Source organism: Peromyscus leucopus, chromosome 23 (genome assembly GCF_004664715.2).
Source record: "Peromyscus leucopus breed LL Stock chromosome 23, UCI_PerLeu_2.1, whole genome shotgun sequence".
Taxonomy (NCBI): Eukaryota; Metazoa; Chordata; class Mammalia; order Rodentia; family Cricetidae; genus Peromyscus; species Peromyscus leucopus.
In genome coordinates, this window is record NC_051082.1 from 32,233,748 (window position 1) to 32,251,167 (window position 17,420).

General features: G+C 47.3%; 1 protein-coding gene across 2 annotated transcripts in view; it reads left to right on the forward strand.

Moving 5' to 3' along the window:
- Mtus2 (microtubule associated scaffold protein 2) overlaps positions 1-17,420 on the forward strand; it is a 249,149-nt gene that overhangs the window by 127,945 nt on the left and 103,784 nt on the right. For both annotated transcript variants that reach the window (XM_028878051.2, XM_037198378.1), the window contains one exon: positions 6,531-6,692. In XM_028878051.2, coding sequence (XP_028733884.1) covers positions 6,531-6,692 — 162 coding nt within the window. The remainder of the gene's footprint in view (positions 1-6,530; positions 6,693-17,420) is intronic.

Sequence of the window (17,420 nt, forward strand, 5' to 3'; positions counted from 1 at the left end):
TAGGCAGCGCCTGAGTTAGGAAGAGCACATCCAGACCATGGTAGTCATGGTAGGCCAGAGTGGCTCGTAACCATGCTCATTGGGAGGGGTGGATGAGGAGGGTTACAGGACTCAGGGATGCCAGGAGGGCTGAGGGAATGTGCAGGGGCCTGAGGGTCATTCTTCTTTTGTGTCCTGTACCACCAGGAGGTGGAAGAAGCCAAGGCAAGCTAGTTGGGATCCCCTGTAGCTTCCATGAAGGGCACAGGACACAGAACTGGATCTCTAGACGAGGGAACACCAGAATAGATCTTTTTCATTGAGATATAATTCAAACACCGTAAATTGTACCCTTCAAAATGTACAACCCAATGGATCTAGTATATTCACAAGGATATAAAGCAAAAGCTCTAATTCGTTCCCCCAAAGATACTCCACCCCTGTCAGTGGCCACTCCCCATTTCGCTCCTCACGTGACCTATTCTGGACATTTTGAGTAAACGGAGCCGTATAGCATCTGCCCCTTTATATCTGGGTTCTTTCACTTAGCACGGTGTCTTCAAAGCTCACTGTAGTGACACATGCCAGCCTTCCAGTCCTTCCGGTGGCAGCCGACTAATATTCCATTGTCTAGATATACCATTTTTTCTTCCATTCATTGTTGATGAGCATTTGGATTTTTCCACATTTTGAAAGGATGACAAACTGCTTCCCAAAGCTTTGCTTTACAATCCAGTGGCCACATCTGTCTATACTTTTTATTATAACTGTTCTAGTGTGTGTGTGTGTGTGTGTGTGTGTGTGTGTGTGTGTGTGTGTGTGTGTGTGAAAGCCAGAGGTTGTTGCTGGGTGTTTCACTATATCCCTCTCCACCTTATTTTTAGAAATGTAGCTTCACTGCTGAGCCTGAAGCTCACGGGTTCAGCTAGGGACCAGCCAGCCTTCCTGATGCACAGGTCTCTGTCCCCCAGCTCCCTGTGTTGGGATTACAGACACGTGCCACACCGGATCTGAACCCAGGCCCTTACGCTTGTGCCAGCATTATACTGACTGAGCCGTGGCCCTGCTTCTAGTAGATGAGCAGCGATGCCTTGTTGTGGTTGGCCCTGCCTTTCCCCGGTGGCTGTGGCATCCTTTTCTGGGTGATGACTGGCCACTTACATGTCTTCTCTGGAGAAGTGCCTGTTTAAAGCCTGTGCTCATCTTTAAATTAGATTGAATGTCTTTCTGTTGCTCAGTTTATAAGTATATACTGTGTATACTAGACCTTCAGCTGACCTTTAATTCTGTAGGTTGTCTTTTCGTCTTTAAAACACAGATGGTTTTAAATGTTACTTTTATTATGCCTAATTCATCTGTTTTTTTTTTCTTCTTTCTCATGTGTATGATGTGTATGTCTGTGTATGCACATTTGCGTGTGTGTGGGTGCACATGCATCCGAAGGCCCGGGGTCAATTGCTAGGCTTCTAAGTCATCTAACACAGGGATTGTGAGTACTCAAGAGACATTCAGCTGGTAGATGGGGCACAATACAGTGTTCATGGGAGGAACATAGGGACCATGCCTGAGATAGAGGGGCGTCATTTATGGCCTTCAACCCATTTGCTAGAACTCAGTCACAGGGGTCAGCAGGGAGGATGGAGAATGTAGTTAAGTTCCCATCCAGGACTAAAGGAAAAGGCCTGACGAGCACATATCCACTCTCTGCCCTCTGAAGCTTCGCCTCTGAGCTGTTCTGTTTCATTGATCTCTTATCTTGAAGCCGATACCATTCCCATGTGTTCATTCCAGTGTGAGATACAAGCTGAGTCATCCACCTTTGATAGTCTGACTTGAAAATTGGTCTTGGTGGGGCTGGAGAGACCGCTCAGCAGTCAAGAGCACTGGCTGCTATTGTAGAGGACCTGGTTCAGTTCCCAGCTCTTACGTGGTGGCTTAGAACCATTTGCAATCCCAGTTCCAGGGGATCCAACACTGGGCTTCCAAGAGCACTGCATGCATACACTTGCAGGTAAAACACCCCTCCACAAAAAAGAAAAAATAAATAAGATCTTTTCAAAATTTGCCTTGCCTAGGTTTGGCCCACTGTTTTTTTTCACGGAGATTCTAGACTCTGCTTGTGAAGGTCGATGAAAAAAATGGTCACATTTTAATATGAAACCAATTAATATTGAAAATATACAGCCAAATAAAAGAGTGCCATCTGCCATATGCAAAGAACTAAGAGAAACTTCAAATAAAGGTGGGTAGATGCTGTAGATGGGCATCTTAGGGAACAAAGAAAAACTTGAATGTAGATAACCAGCCGAGAAAAGCATCTCAACTCCACAGCCTGATAGAGTTTTAAAAACCGATTAGTAACATAGCCAGGGAATGGATAGCCCAATGGAAGAGCCGTGATGCCATATGCATTCGCTTGTCTGTCTGGGTGGGTGAGTCCCTGTGAGCAGTTTGTCTGGATGCTGAGGGCAGCTGAGCACATGTCCTTACTGTCCAGTCAGTTTCACTAGAAATGAGATTGATTCTGTCTTGTCTTCTGTAGGATTGGTGATCCATTTTGTTATTATTCCCACCATTTTCTGGGTGAAGTGGTTCATCATATTTTATTAAAGCAATTGTATCCCATCTTCTCTTTAGCCTGGTCCTGACAGGATGATTGGATTTCCCTCACCACTCCCCCCTTATTCTTTCCATGTTCTCTCATCCATCTGATGGGAATCTTCGAAGACTTCCCACGTTCCTTGGATAAATGGATCTATTAAAATGACTAACTATAGAAATGAAAGCCAACATGCACGTTAATAACTAACACAGAGAAATGTACAGTGTGTCTGGACAGTAATGTGCTGTCTTGCACTAACTCCTGCAAAAACTTTTTTTTTTATTTTCTTATTTTGTGTGTAAGGGTTTGTCTACGTGTGTACATATACCATGTGTGTACCTAGTACCCAAGAGGGCCAAAAGAGGGCGTCTGTTCTCCTGAAACTAGAGTTACAGGCAGTTGAGAATGACCTTATGGGTGCCAGAAACTGAACCCTGGCCCTCTGCAAGAGCCCTTAACTGCTGATCCATCTCTCCAGACCCCTGCATCAACTTAAAAAATGCCCTGGCATTAACTTCCAATTCTCACAGTAGACTATAAAGTCAATTTTCTTATTCCCCCGATAAATGAAGGAACCGGTGTAGGGATGTAGCGGGTGTGAGCGATGATGTCCTTGCCTTGGACGTCTTCCACATCTGCAACCGTGATATTCCCGCTGTCCCGTGGTGAGGTGACAAGGAGGATAAACTGTCTGTAAACCTCAGGCCAGAGTGGCGGTTCGCCAAGGAGTGAGGTGACTGAGCAAGGTCTGTCACCACCAGCTGCCCGGATTCTCCAGCACATTTCTAGTTGATTTTTCATTCTTCCAGAGCACAAGCTTAATGCCATCTGCATGTTGTCAAGTACTTGGGCATTCAATGGTTGTTTCCAAATTCCAAGTGCTTTCCTCTTCCTGAATGTAGATCTTTAATGACTAACCAGCGGAAGCCAGTTCTCAAAGAGCGGGCCTGTTTGTTGCCAGCCCTCGCGAACCAATGGTGGATGGAATTAGGTTTTCCTACGAGTCTTCTTTTTGAGGTGCTAGAGGCCTGGTCTCAGAGGGAAGTGCGTAGCTTCCCGACACACGGAGCGATGTCTCCCTATCCTGGAAGACAGCCAAGTCTCTAACTTGACGCGCTCACTGAATAAATCGCATGTAACAACATGATGCCAGATGCGAGAGGATTTGATCACAGGGCTTTTGAACTTGGCAAATGCTACCACAAATTATTTCTGGGCCTGAGAAATGTCTGATAAATTGTTAAATAAAGGACTGTGTGAGGCTTGTGCACCGGATTTTAGTTCCCACCGTATGTTTCATTGTCTAGACTAGGATGGCGGCAGCAGGGCCACACGTCAGCTGATTCCCTGTGAAGTATCTCGGGCAACTGAGCCCCTCTTACCTCTGACACCCCCACAATTGCTTAGAATGTCTCTGAATTCAGGCACTGATGGATTGATTGATTGCTGTTTAATTCTGGGCCCACTCAGTCTTTCTCCTGCAGATCCATCCCCCCACCCCCGCCACTGGGTTTGGATGGCATACTTTGCCTGCTTCTTTATCTGACGCCAGCTCCGCAGACCCCGTTCTGTGGAATTTTCGTGCTTCCATTGGGCTTGTGGAGGTCCTGCACATTCTCTTAGCTGTGTTTAGAACTGTTTAAAGACGTGTACGGTGGCCGAAGAGAGCTGTGCACTACCAGCTGCTTCAGGCAGGAGCAAGTTCTTATCTGTCCTTTTTTTTTTTTTTTAATAAGATTTATTTATTTATTATGTATACAGTGTTCTGCCTGCACATAACCCTGCAGGCCAGAAGAGGGCACCAGATCTCATTACAGATGGTTGTGAGCCACCATGTGGCTGCTGGGAATTGAACTCAGGACCTTTGGAAGAACAAGCAGTGCTCTTAACCTCTGAGCCATCTCTCCAGCCCAAAGATTTATTTATTTATTTATTTATTATGTATACAGTATTCTGCCTGCATATATGCTTGCAGGTCATAAGAGGGCACCGGATCTCATTACAGATGGTTGTGAGCCACCATGTGGGTGCTGGGAATTGAACTCAGGACCTCTGGGAGAGCAGCCAGTGCTCTTAACCACTGAGCCATCTCTCCAGCCCTTATCTGTCCTTCTTAAAGAGGCTTTTCTCCCACAACAACACAAGTCTCATCCATTTTAAGGAGACTCTCAGGTCTCCCTGGGGGAAAAAAGCAATGACCTCATACTCCAGATAGTTTAATGTAATCTTCAAATATCTTGAATGTTGAGGCCATTTTAACGATGCCATCATTTTTATGCAGACCGATAGGAGTGAAATATTGTGACCCTCCCTTCAGAATGATGGAAACAAATTCAGTCTCTCCCTCCAGTGCCTTGTGCCTCTTCCAGCTGTCAGCACTTGCATTTCACATCTGCAGTTCTGTCCTACAGATGGGTGTGTGTTCCAAATGAGTGCTGATCTGGGCGTGTTCAGCCTCTCCCAGTCAGCAGATAAGGCCCCAGACCTCCTACCAGAGGGATGTTTGGAAGACTTCTCTCTTAAGGAAACTTTATCATTGTCTTTAAGAGTCACATACATAACCCTCTCAAAAGTTTCAGAAGATGCAAAAGAACGGTTTGGGCCAGACTCTTTCCATTGAACTCTGACACAAGCTGATAGTCCAGTTTCCTGGATCCTCAGAATGTCAGAGCAGTTGGTTGTGACAAACTGTCTTGTGAACAGAGACTATTTCTGTATGGAGTAGCAAACTGCAGTTAGCCATCCATTTCTTCTGCCTTTTTAATAAGTATGGCTGGGGCTGGAAAGATGGCTCAGTGGTTAAGAGGCCCTGGCTGCTCTTCCAGAGGATGAAGGTTTAGTTGCCAGCACCCACAGGGTGGCTCACACAACCATCTATAATTCCAGTTTCAGGGGGATCCCATGGCCTTTCCTGGTCTCTATGTGTACTGCATACGTGTGGTATGCATGGCAGAACACCCATAAAGCAGGCAAAACACACATAAAATAAAATTTAAGAGTTTCAGTAAAAATGAATGAATGAATGAATGAATGAATGAATGAATAAACAAACAAACAAACAAATAAATAAATAAGCAAGCAAGCAGTGGGGACCTTGAGGTCCTGCTTGAGACCTTGAGACCAAACACCCCTGTGCATCTCAAAGATTTCTGTCTCTGCTCCCACCCTCCGCCTCCACCTCCACCCCATGCCTCCTCTTCCGGAGGTGAAATGGACTGGGTTCCCCAGATCTTGGAAACATTTCCGTGGCCAGGGAGACATGTCTGTAACATCCATCACTGGACACCTGTAGGTTCTACATCTGTGGATTGACCTGGTGCAGAGCAAAACCTCTCAGCTACACCCTGTCTCTGTGTCCGTCTCCTCAGAATGTCCCTCGCCATTACTCTCTCAGCCTTGGCCGTAACAGCACGCTGTGTAGCATCCATACTGTATTATCAGCATGTAGGTATTACCAAAATCCCAGGCGGGGTTTAAAGGGCACGGGAGCTGCTAGAGGGTCTGTGCAGACGCTGCGCTCTTTTACACGGGGAACTTGATCGTCTCTCGTCCTGTGTGAATATCCGCACGGCGGGCGACTGTGTTTGTGTTCCCAACTCTCCACCATCACTCATACTCTGTTTCAGAAGAGCACTGCCCCACCCCACCCCCATGAGCTTCCCAGTTGATGCTTACAACAGCACACGGTTACACATACATGTAAGCCAAGGAGGTGTGTGCCATGGGAGGACAGTTTGTGTGATTCCTTCATTGAAGAGGGTCCGAATGACAGATGTTTAGGTCTTGACTAAAGGGAGAGCTTTTCCACATCCATTTCCAGGCGATTGCTTTTCAAGGTCACTCACTGAAAGGCACATTCTAATGCAGAAGGAAGGCCCGAATGGCAAGTGGGTCCATCCATTTTTCATGAACTTATAATTAACACGTGATCTGCCCCCCACCCCCACAGGTTCGACCTTTGGGAATGAAGAGCAGCCACCTGTGAAGCCAGCTCTGCCTTCTAAGGACACACCCAAGGGAGCTGGCCGGGCAGCCCCTGCACCTTCCTCCAATGCGACGACACCACGCAGGAGTTTACTTCCAGCCCCAAAGTCCACTTCCATGCCTGCTGGTAAGACTTGCGCCCCCCGCCCCCCGGGAACTCCACAGGGGAGTGAGTGCCCTTTGTGCATAAATATGAAGTCTTTGAAAGTCCCTGTGTGCATCAGCCACTTAGAAGATATGAAGATGAGTGTTAAGTGGCATTTGAAGTTAATAATAGTGCGTCTGTTTTCAGAGTACTTCAACGTATTCATGTGTTTAGACTCTCGCTCCTCCACCTGTCTAGTAACCCTCTGATGACATCATCTTGGTTTCAGAAAGCAGGAGCCAAAGCTGTTTGGAAGAATGGCACTTGGCCGGAAGCCTTTGCTCTTGAAACCATTTGAAGAGCTTTGGGGCGAGCTGAGGCTGGACCTCAGAACTCAGTAGGGGACTGCTGCCCTCTGTTGGCTGTGGACTGAAACCTGCAAAACTGGGCGGGCTCCAGCAGATTGGCAGCTCAGTGCCCCAGCTGTGGCTCCAGAGCCACGGCTGTGGCTGTGGCCAGCTCCATTTAAGCAGCGCAGACAACCTGCCTCTCCACGCCCCCACGTGTGTGCAGGGATTTCAGAGAAGGCACTTGTGGCCAGACACTGCCCGGGTGGCCCAAGTCTGGCTCCATCTTGCTTTCCTCCCCGGTTTCTCACACAAAGAACCTGTTCACTACAGCAATGTCTTAGTTTACCATTGTCTGTGCTGTGGAAGATAAAATGGATGCTGAGCCTGGATCCACTGTAGAGGGCTCCTTCAGATCAGTATTTTCCCTCTGTAGTTTTCTTCTGTGATTATAGCCATATATCTCTCCTCATAAACACATATGGGTTTGTGAGTTCTTAAAAGTGGGATGGCGTCACAAGCTGAGGGACCTGCTTAGGTTTTTGATTATTGTGTTTTTGTCAACTTGACACGTGCTAGACTCGCCTGGGAAGAAGAATGTCAGTTGAGAAAAGGCCCTCACCAGATTGCCTGTAGGCAAGCCTTGAGGCATTTTCTTGATTAATGATTATTGGGAGAGGGTCTGGCCCACTTTGGACAGTGCCCAGCCCTGGGCCTGTGGTCCAGGTTGTGTAAGAAAGCAGACTTAACGAGCCATGGGAAGCAAGCTAGTGAGCAGCATCTTCTGTGGCCTCTGCTTCAGTTCCTGCCCTGACTTCTCTTCATGATAACTACCAGCTGTAAGATGAAATAAACCCTTTTGTAGTTGTTTTTTTTTTTTTTATCTTTACTCTTTGGGGGCCCTCCACCCAGTTCCCAAATAATCACATGGAGACTTCTTCTTTCTTATGAATGCCCGGCCTTAGCTTGGCTTATTTTTAGCCAGATTTTCTTAACTTAAATTATCCCATCTACCTTTTGCCTCTGGGCTTTTACCTTTTTCTATTTCTGTATATCTTTTCTTTCCTTCTCATTCTGCGCCTGGCTGTGTGGCTGGCCCCTGACATCCTTATCTCTTTCTCCTTGTCTAGGTCCTCTCTCTTCTCTTTTTCTCCTCCTATTTATTCTCTCTGCCTGGCAGCCTTGCCTATCCCTCTCCTGCCTTGCTATTGGCCAATCAGCTTTTTATTAGGCCAATCAGGTGTTTTGGGCAGGCACAGCAGCACAGCATCTCAGAGTTAAACAAATGCAGCATAAAAGAATGCAGCACATCTTTGCATCATTAAACAAATGTTCCACGGCATAAACAAATGTAACACATCCTCAACTAATATTCCACAACACCCTTTTCTCCCCTTGTCATGGTGTTTTTTAAATACAGTAATAGAAAGCAAACGAAGACACTGAATACCCCTTATCTGGACACCAAAGGTTCAAACTTCTGCAAAAATCTGAAGTGATTTGGACATGAACACCATGGCACAAGGGAAAAACTTGCCCAGCTGCCCTCACCTTAGAGGTTGCATTCCACACACACACACTACAAACTATTGTATGAGACCACCTCAAGACTATGCATTCGGCATGTGTCACACATATGTGAATCTGGTGTTTAGGCTTGGGTGTCAACTCCAATATACTTCATTATGTTTGTTCAACTGTCCCAAAGCCCAAACCCTTCTAAACCTTTGGTCCACTTGGATGGGGATAGAGTATTATGTCAAGGTCACTTCAGTTCGTATCTCCCTGACTGTTCCTAGAGGAAGCTCTGTGCTGTGGCAGCACATCATGGTTCCCTTTGATAAGACTTATGTTGCATTGTCTAGTCTTATTCTTTGGGTGAGGGCAAGGTAGGTAGTAGATCCAGTGTCTCTCTTACTTACCCCCATGACTGGGTCATTGTAGGAACAACTTAACATCTGTTAGTTAATGGTTGAATGAGTCAGTGAAAGGATGCGCATTGTGTAGAATTTGAACCATTCCGTCCACTGTATTTGAAGCTTGGCCTTCTTCAAACTAGAAGGCATTTAGATAAGAATACATTGCTGTTTTCTTGTTGTAGTAGTTGCATGATGGTTGTGAGCCTCCTTGTGTTAGGAATTGAACCTGGGTCTTCTGGAAGAGTAACCAGTATTCTTAACTTCTGAGCCAACTCTCCAGCCCCAAGCCTGTGGCTGTTGCATCAACCCTATAGACCAAGACTTCTCCAACTTGAATGCACCGTGGCCATCAGTAGTGCTTAGAAAACTGCTATCACTGGCCCCTGGCTCCACGACAACAAACTGAGAGGATTTCTCACTTGGTTCTCATTGAAGGCTGTGCATTTCTGAGTGAATTAGAATCAAGTTTTCTGCTTGTTTTTGTTGTCACATTAATTGCGCTAAGAGGGCATGGCTGCAGATTTGTCACATCCTGGACAATTGCATGGCTTGAGCTCTGAGGTTGGGTATGAGCTCCTAGATAGCACACATCCTTATTCTTTTAACCCTACATAGGAAACGGCGCCTCCTCCTTCTCTTCTTTTTCCTCCTTCTTCTCTTCTCCTCCTCTCCCTCTCCCTCTTCCTCCTCCTCTCCTCCTCCTTCCTGTCTTTCTTTCATTTTTCTTTGCTTTACACAACACAGGCCATCAAACCCTGAGCCTTTTCACGCTCGTCCCACTGAACCACATGCCACCTCTGACCACGTTTCGGAACACAACAGTGCCAAGCTAATAGTGGCTGAGCTTTCGCACCTCGGTACCGCTTGCCTGATGGCTCTCGTCTGCTGCTGGAGATTCGACCTGTACCAGCTGCAGGAGAGACCTTTGGAGTGCTTGGCCACATCCTCTAACCTAGATTTCTAATGGGAAGTTTGGGGGAGTGATATTTTCTCCCTGGATCATTCCTCTACAAGAGTCTAAGCGCTTGCTGCACCCATGATTTAGATGCAAGGATAATTAGAGCAGCCCTTCCCTTAGGAGCTCACAGGAAGGAAAATGGATTTGTAACTTAATAATTAGGGTGCAAGCAAGAGGCTCATAATTTTATATCTGGAGTCTAGTTAATTCTAGCAAGCCAAAAAGTCATAATGAGGTGGAGGTAAGGCAAAATGGCTTGCCCTTTATTGATGTTTCTTTGATCATTTTTGTATGTTGCTTGTTCAGTTGCTAAGTATTTATCATTTGCCTGCTTTCTAAGTCCTGAAGTGATCCAGGGTTTTCAGGCAAGGGCAGTGTGACTTGGGCATTGGCAAGGGCAGTGTGACTTGGGCATTGGCAAGGGCAGTGTGACGCAGGCATTCGACTAAACATCCAAGGAGCAAAAAGAGAGAAAGGAAAACACCAGGCTCGGTGCTTCCTGAGCAAAGTAGAAAGCAAACTGAGGAGCAGGCTGTCGCTTCATCCTTCTCCCTGTCACAGCTGCTGGAGGTCCTAAGTTTGAGACTTGGCAGCGACAGCAAGGGCCAGCAAGGTTTTACAGCTGGACTCGTGCTCTGAAGCCTCCTCCCGTGATAGTCCACGGGGCTGGTGAGATGGCTCAGTGGTTAAAGGTGCTTGCTGCCAGGCCTGGCAGCCTGGCCTTGATCCCCAGAACCCACGTGGTGGAAGGAGAGAACCCAAGCCTCTAAGTGGTCCTCTGACCCCCTCACGCATGTTCTGTCACTCAGGCTGTAAGCGGAGGGTCTCCACGTGTTTCAGGACCTTGGCCTCAGTCTTTTGACAGGTCTTTATCTCAGGATCCTCATGAAGAGCTTTTGGGTTGTTCACATGTCAAATACAAAATCCCTCTCTGGTGCATTGACCCATATGATTTTATATGGAAATAGCCAGGCTTTCACCCATTGACTTGGTAACAGCGTCACACTAGTCCAATAAACAGGAAAGTGTTTTCAGTTGAAACTATTGATTTGAATATAGATTACTCCATGGCCAACATGCCTGTGATTCTGTCGAGCACATATGATGAGCATATAAAATCCAACTTTTTCCACACTAAGCTGTGGAAAGATTTCCCGTGGTTATATAGAAAATTCCTTGTCATTTAAGTTTCTTGCTACCGAATAAAAATATTCCCTAAGACTCACAAGGCTGTCAGTCTACAGACTGTAAACCCTGTGTGTCATAAAAATGACTTTTGCCTCTTTAGAGGCATGTTGAGTTAAACTTCACACATAGAGGGATTTCTGGGCATACTGTAATTTTCAAAATGTGAGTGGCTGATGAAAGTCCTCTGCGTGTGTTCATGGAGAAGGCTGATGCTTGTGTACCAGGAAGATGTTACCACCATCTCTCCCTGCTTCATCCTTACTGATCACACATTGCCCGCCCTTCCTGACCACATCTTAAATAAAGGAATTAGCAAAGTGCTGGAAAGGAAGACCGAACTTTAGAAAAAAGAGAGAGAGAGAAAGGCAAGCAATGGGCCATTGCCAGCTGCTAGAATGTTCATTGAAGATGATGGGGGCCTGTTCTGAACAGCCATGCCCGATTCTCACAACTTCTTGTGCTTAACTCCAAGGGCAAGTTCACCTGGGATGGTGAAAAAGAATCACAGCATGGTCATTCCCGTTGGCTCAAGGACGTTCACCAACATCCCAGGAGGAGACGAGATGAGAGGTCAGCCTGGAGGCAGCCTATCCGTAGTTCAGCGCAGGCGCTCTTGTTATTGCTCGGTGTTGAGCAGCCTCCCCGAGGCCAAGGTGGAATTTCTATCACAGGCTCAACTGATTTGTCATTGCGAAGCCGTCAGGAGGGCCAGCAGTCGGTCTCGTGGGGAATAGAGCAGGTTGGAGGAGACCGGAAGAACTAGAATGTTTGTAGAAGGAAAATGAAAGCAATAAATATGAGAGCCCTTTGCGTGGCGTGAGGTCAGTGAGCCTGGACGATGGGATTCAGATGATGTATGCTGTGTCTGCTAAGGGGAGCTGCCCACGCCATCAGGAGAGCTGTGTGAGGGCTGTTTCAGAACGACCTGTGTGCTGTGCTTTCCAACCAGAAGAAAGGTCAAGAAACCCTGTAGATCAGAAGCGTGACATTCTCTAAGACATTCCCGGAAGCAGGGACTGTTGGATATGTGCTCGGGAATCCACTCCACCCACAGACAAGCATGGAGAGCCTTCTCTGAGTTAAGCATTGTACTGGTTACCTGGGGAGATCTTGATGGATGAGATAAGACACTCCTTGTTCCCATGTGGCACAAGGTGTCACATAATTACACACTTAATTGTTTTATACAGTTACGGAAAGTGCCGTGAAGGGGAAATGGATGCACAGGAAGGCATGTGGTATGGAGAGGCCTGAGGCTGGGTGTGAAGAAGGCACCAGGTAGAAGAAGCCTGAAGTTTGAGAGAAGTTGTCAGGCATTGCTGATATGGGGGAGTGAACCCGTCTCCCCTTAAAATCTCAGCCTGGGGTTGCTAGCAATTCGATGCCTTGCTAATTTGAATGTGTATATATGCACACACACACATACACACACACACACACACACACATATACACACACACAAATACCCTGCCCTTCTTCTTCCTGACAAAGGAACACGAAAGCCGTAAAATGGCCAAAAGACCAACAGCCCTCTCCTGCCAATTGCTGGGCTTGGGGGTCTGTCTGGCCCCGGGTGACATGAGAGGTGGCAGGGAGCAGTCTCTTTCCTCCACTGTCCCTCTCCATCCCACAGTGCCAGGCTGTACACAACACTGACCCACTTTGACCTGAAGCCACCTGCAGGCTGGTATAAAACCAGCCTTGTATTTTGTAGGAGTTCTTCGAAAGTAGGGCGCTAACATCCTAACTCTTAGTTGAGAGCTTGTAGGGGCATTGTATCCAAAGGCCACCTACCTTGTCGCTTGCCCGCTCTGTCTGTCGGCCCTAAGGAAGTGTGGGAGCGAGTCCAGGAAGAATTCATGCGAATATGGTCTTGTGGCTTCCACTGTGGATTTTGACCATCATGCCTTGCAGAGATCTGCCTATGCATTGCTATGCAAATTGATTCACGGTGCTGCCCCGCCTCTTTATTTGAGGGAGTGGGGAACTTTTAATTATACGTCATTGTTTTCAAAACTTTGAGTTCCTTTCTAGGCTTGTATAATCCAGTGCATTATGTTAATGCGATAGTAAATGCTAACAGTGGGTTGGGGAGTAGAGACAATAGTCTTCATGAGGTACAGAGAAAAAACTGAGTTTAAGAAAGAGACAAATGCCAGTTAACCATCTGACAAGATAGATAGAGAAGAATAATATATTTCCCAGGCAGGACATAGTCTTTGTATCTGGTGCCTTTCAGCAGTTACTCAGCCATCAGATGCTGGAGCCATTCTGGACCCGATACTTGGCTAATCAGTGATGAGTACTCCACCAGCCTACAGATACAAGTGCTGAGTGCCGCAGTTCAAGGCCCTGCACCCCTGCAGGGGGCCTTTGCCTTTCTCCATCAAGTCTGGCCCTGCTACTCACTTGCTTAGGACCCTTTAGAGTCCCTGCTGCCTAGGGATCCAAGCCCCACAGTCAGAACCTGTAACTAGAGTCTTCCTGCCTTGCCCACAGTCAGGACAAATCTCTGTCACCCGCCAGTCCCACAGCCGCTCAGACCCAACCAAGTAAACACAGAGACTTATATTGCTTACAAACTGTATAGCCGTGGCAGGCTTCTTGCTAACTGTTCTTATAGCTTAAATTAATCCATTTCCATAAATCTATACCTTGCCATGTGGCTCGTGGCTTACCGGCATGCTGCTTGTCATGGCGGCGGCTGGCAGTGACTCCTTCCGCCTTCCTGTTCTTTCTTTTCTCCTCTCTGTTAGTCCCGCCTATGCTTCCTGCCTGGCCACTGGCCAATCAGTGTTTTATTTATTGACCAATCAGAGTAATTTGACATACAGACCATTCCACAGCAAGAACCCCTGCTTCCTGACTTCCCCCTGCCTCCCTCCTTCTCCCCGCCTCCCTCCTTCTCCCCGCCTCCCTCCTTCCCCCTGCCTCCCTCCTTCCCTCCTCCCTGCCTCCCTCCTTCTCCCCTGCCTCCCTCCTTCTCCCCTGCCTCCCTCCTTCTCCCCTGCCTCCCTCCTTCTCCCTGCCTCCCTCCTTCTCCCTGCCTCCCTCCTTCTCCCCTGCCTCCCTCCTTCTCCCCTGCCTCCCTCCTTCTCCCCTGCCTCCCTCCTTCTCCCCTGCCTCCCTCCTTCTCCCCTGCCTCCCTCCTTCCCCCTGCCTCCCTCCTTCTCCCCTGCCTCCCTCCTTCTTCCTGCCTCCCTCCTTCCCCCTGCCATGCTGCCTCCTTGTGCCTGCTCTAGGTTGGTAAGTCGAGCCATGCCGTGTTTCTGATTTCTTTCCCACTGTCCACTCCATCTTTATCCCTCTCTTTTAGGTTTTGAGTCCCAAGCACTCACTGCCCACCTGATGCTCCTTCCCCATACCCACTTACTGGCCGTGAAATGATGACAGCGTGGGCACTCGGCCACCTTGATGACCACCACCAACATAAACACGATCTCACGCCAGACTTCCCCTACGGGCTCTTGCCTGTCTTCCTAAACACCAAGTGATCTGACAGAACGCCGCTTTCCCTGTGCTTATAGATGGGGCCGGCTGTCCCAGCGTCAGAGTAGCCGCACAGCTGACCAAGGCTTGGAGTGAGGTCTGTCCTTGCCTACAGCTGCTTCTCTTTCTAATATACCACACGAATTTATCTGTCAAAAGGCTGGCTGGTCGTATACGACAGTGATTCTGACTCAAGGCTCCCAAACAGGACATTAATATGCATTTTCATGCCATCAATTACAATTTACTGAATTTTATAAAATGGTCAGTGCAAATGCCACTCAAGAAGAGTATGAATTAGAATTATTCTTGTGTCCCATAAAGACACAGTCTCCATCATGACTGCTGAGGAATCACACTGAGAACTGAAAGTCAGCATAGAGGCACAGAACACAGGACTCTGAAATACATAGTTCCCCAGCCTAGGAGTGATTCTGACTATTGAACTGTCAGTATATGAGGATGGAGACAAAAATGAATGAGGGTGAACTGTCTAGTCAGCTCAGATGTGCACCTTTAAGTAACGGGGCAACATCAGCGTTGACGGGCCGAACTGACATTGTAGTCCCTTGATAAGTGGCTTGGGGAGATCTGGTAAATTGCCCAAAGTAACAAAACCAGGAGGCTGCAAGCTTGGATTAAACCCATGCATTTGAGTGCAAAGGTCACACTTGGAGCCGACACTGGGTAGAGCTGACATCAGTGGCCTGTGTCACACGTGGTAAATTACCCAGCACAGCAGGAACCAGGAGGCTGCTCATCTGTACATCTTCCACGACGGTCTTTCTTCTTAATTGCATGCACCTTTTGGCTTTTGAAAAAGCGGCTTTGAACATATATCTATTTCAGCCGGGCGGTGGTGGCGCACGCCTTTAATCCCAGCACTCGGGAGGCAGAGCCAGGCGGATCTCTGCGAGTTCGAGGCCAGCCTGGGCTACCAAGTGAGTTCCAGGAAAGGCGCAAAGCTACACAGAGAAACCCTGTCTCGAAAAACCAAAAAAAAAAAAAAAGAAGAACATATATCTATTTCCATGTGACTGTTGAAAAAAAAGTAGAACAAAATTACTAAGGAGCCTTGGTGAATTGCTAGTTCCTACCATACCATGTAGGATTTGCATGCCAGGGGATTGGGAACGAGCTTAAAATTAGAGCCAGATCCCATCATGGTCACCACTAATAGCTCTGTAACCTTGACTCAATGACTTAGTGTTCAGACCTTTGCATTAGGAAGGAGACCAGCACCAGCCTCATTAACTGTGATTGAGTACACCAGGCTAGCTCAGTTCTGTGGTAGTCCCGTTCAGCCTGCTGTTTTAAAATGCCCAAATGGATGCTTTATAAACAGCAGGGCATACAATTCCTCAAGCCCTGCCTTTCATGGTACCATCATATTGGAGATTGGGTTTAAACACACAAATCAGTAAGGGCGGGCAGAAAGCAGGTTCTAAAAACATATTGGTAATAGGGCTGAGGAGATGGCTTGGGCAGTTGAATGCTTGCCTTGTGAGGACCTCAGTTTGATCTTCAGAACATGAGAAATCCAGGCATGGCGCTGCGTCCTTGGAATCCCAGCACTGAGGAGGCAGAGACAGGCAGATCCCTGAATGTCGCTAGGTGCCCACCCTAGCCTAATTGGCCAGCCTAAATCTCAAAAGACAAAGTGAACGGCTCCTGTAGAATGCCATCTGAGATTGGCCTCTTATCTTCTGTATGCATGCATGCATGCATGTGTACCCCACATGTGTGCACCTGCACACACATGAATGAGTACACATACACACAAACAAACATATTGGCCATAACTAATATAATATTATTAACAAGTGGGTTTTTTTCCACACATGTGATTCCTGGCAGTACACTCAGCACTTAGAGTGCACAAGGTCATCTTTTTGTCACAGCCGTATAGGGTCCCTGTCATCAGTTAGGAGCCATTATCAACTTGACACACCTGGGTAGAAAACCGTCAACTGAGGAATTGCCTCCATCAGATTGGCCCTCGGACTTGTCTGTGGGAGGTTTTCGTGGTTGCTGATTGGTGGAGGAGGGCCCAACCTACCTCGGCGGTGCCGTCCCTAGGCAAGTGAGCCTGGGAGAATAAGAAGGGTAGCTGAGCAAGCCAGGGAAAGCCAGCCAACATTCCTCTTTGTTCCCTGCTTCAGTTCCTGCCTCCAGGCTCCTGCCTTGAGTTCCTGGCTTGATGTCGAGTCCGTGATGATGGATTGTGACCCGTCAGTCAAATCAACCCTTTTGTCCCCAAGTTGGTTTTGGTCATGGTGTTTATCACAGCCATGGAGAAGCTCATGACGTGTGTACCAGAGATACGTACACACCTATCCAAAGCAACACTGCTCAGAATTGCTAAGACCCGTTAGTACAAACAACTGAACTTCAATTGATGGTAGACTTAACGCACACATCCTGTGTAAGTCTGCAGTAGACAGCTGTTTGGTAATGAAGGGGCTGGGGGAAAAATACACTTTTTCTTCATTTTTATTACCATCCCTCCAGGCATAACCACAATGAGCCCACCAGATGGTATTATGGAAGGCCATTTTGGACTTGGGGCCACGGGATGCAATAGAGTTGAAAATACTCACAGAGTGTTTGGTAAAAAACGACTTCACTGGTATCGCCTTCATAAACTCAGTGATACTGTATGTGAGAGCAAGAAAACAAAAACAAAGGAACACATGATAAAACCACTCTGCCCTAACTGGGGAGGAAGAAGATGGCAGTGTTGTTCCTGGCTGCCCGTGGCGTTCAGGTGGCCACTCCTCCACCTGGGTAGCCGTTCTGTGGGCTCTGGCTTTTTATTCACAAGTCAGTATCATAGTATATTAAATAATAGTATTTTATTAAGAAAATC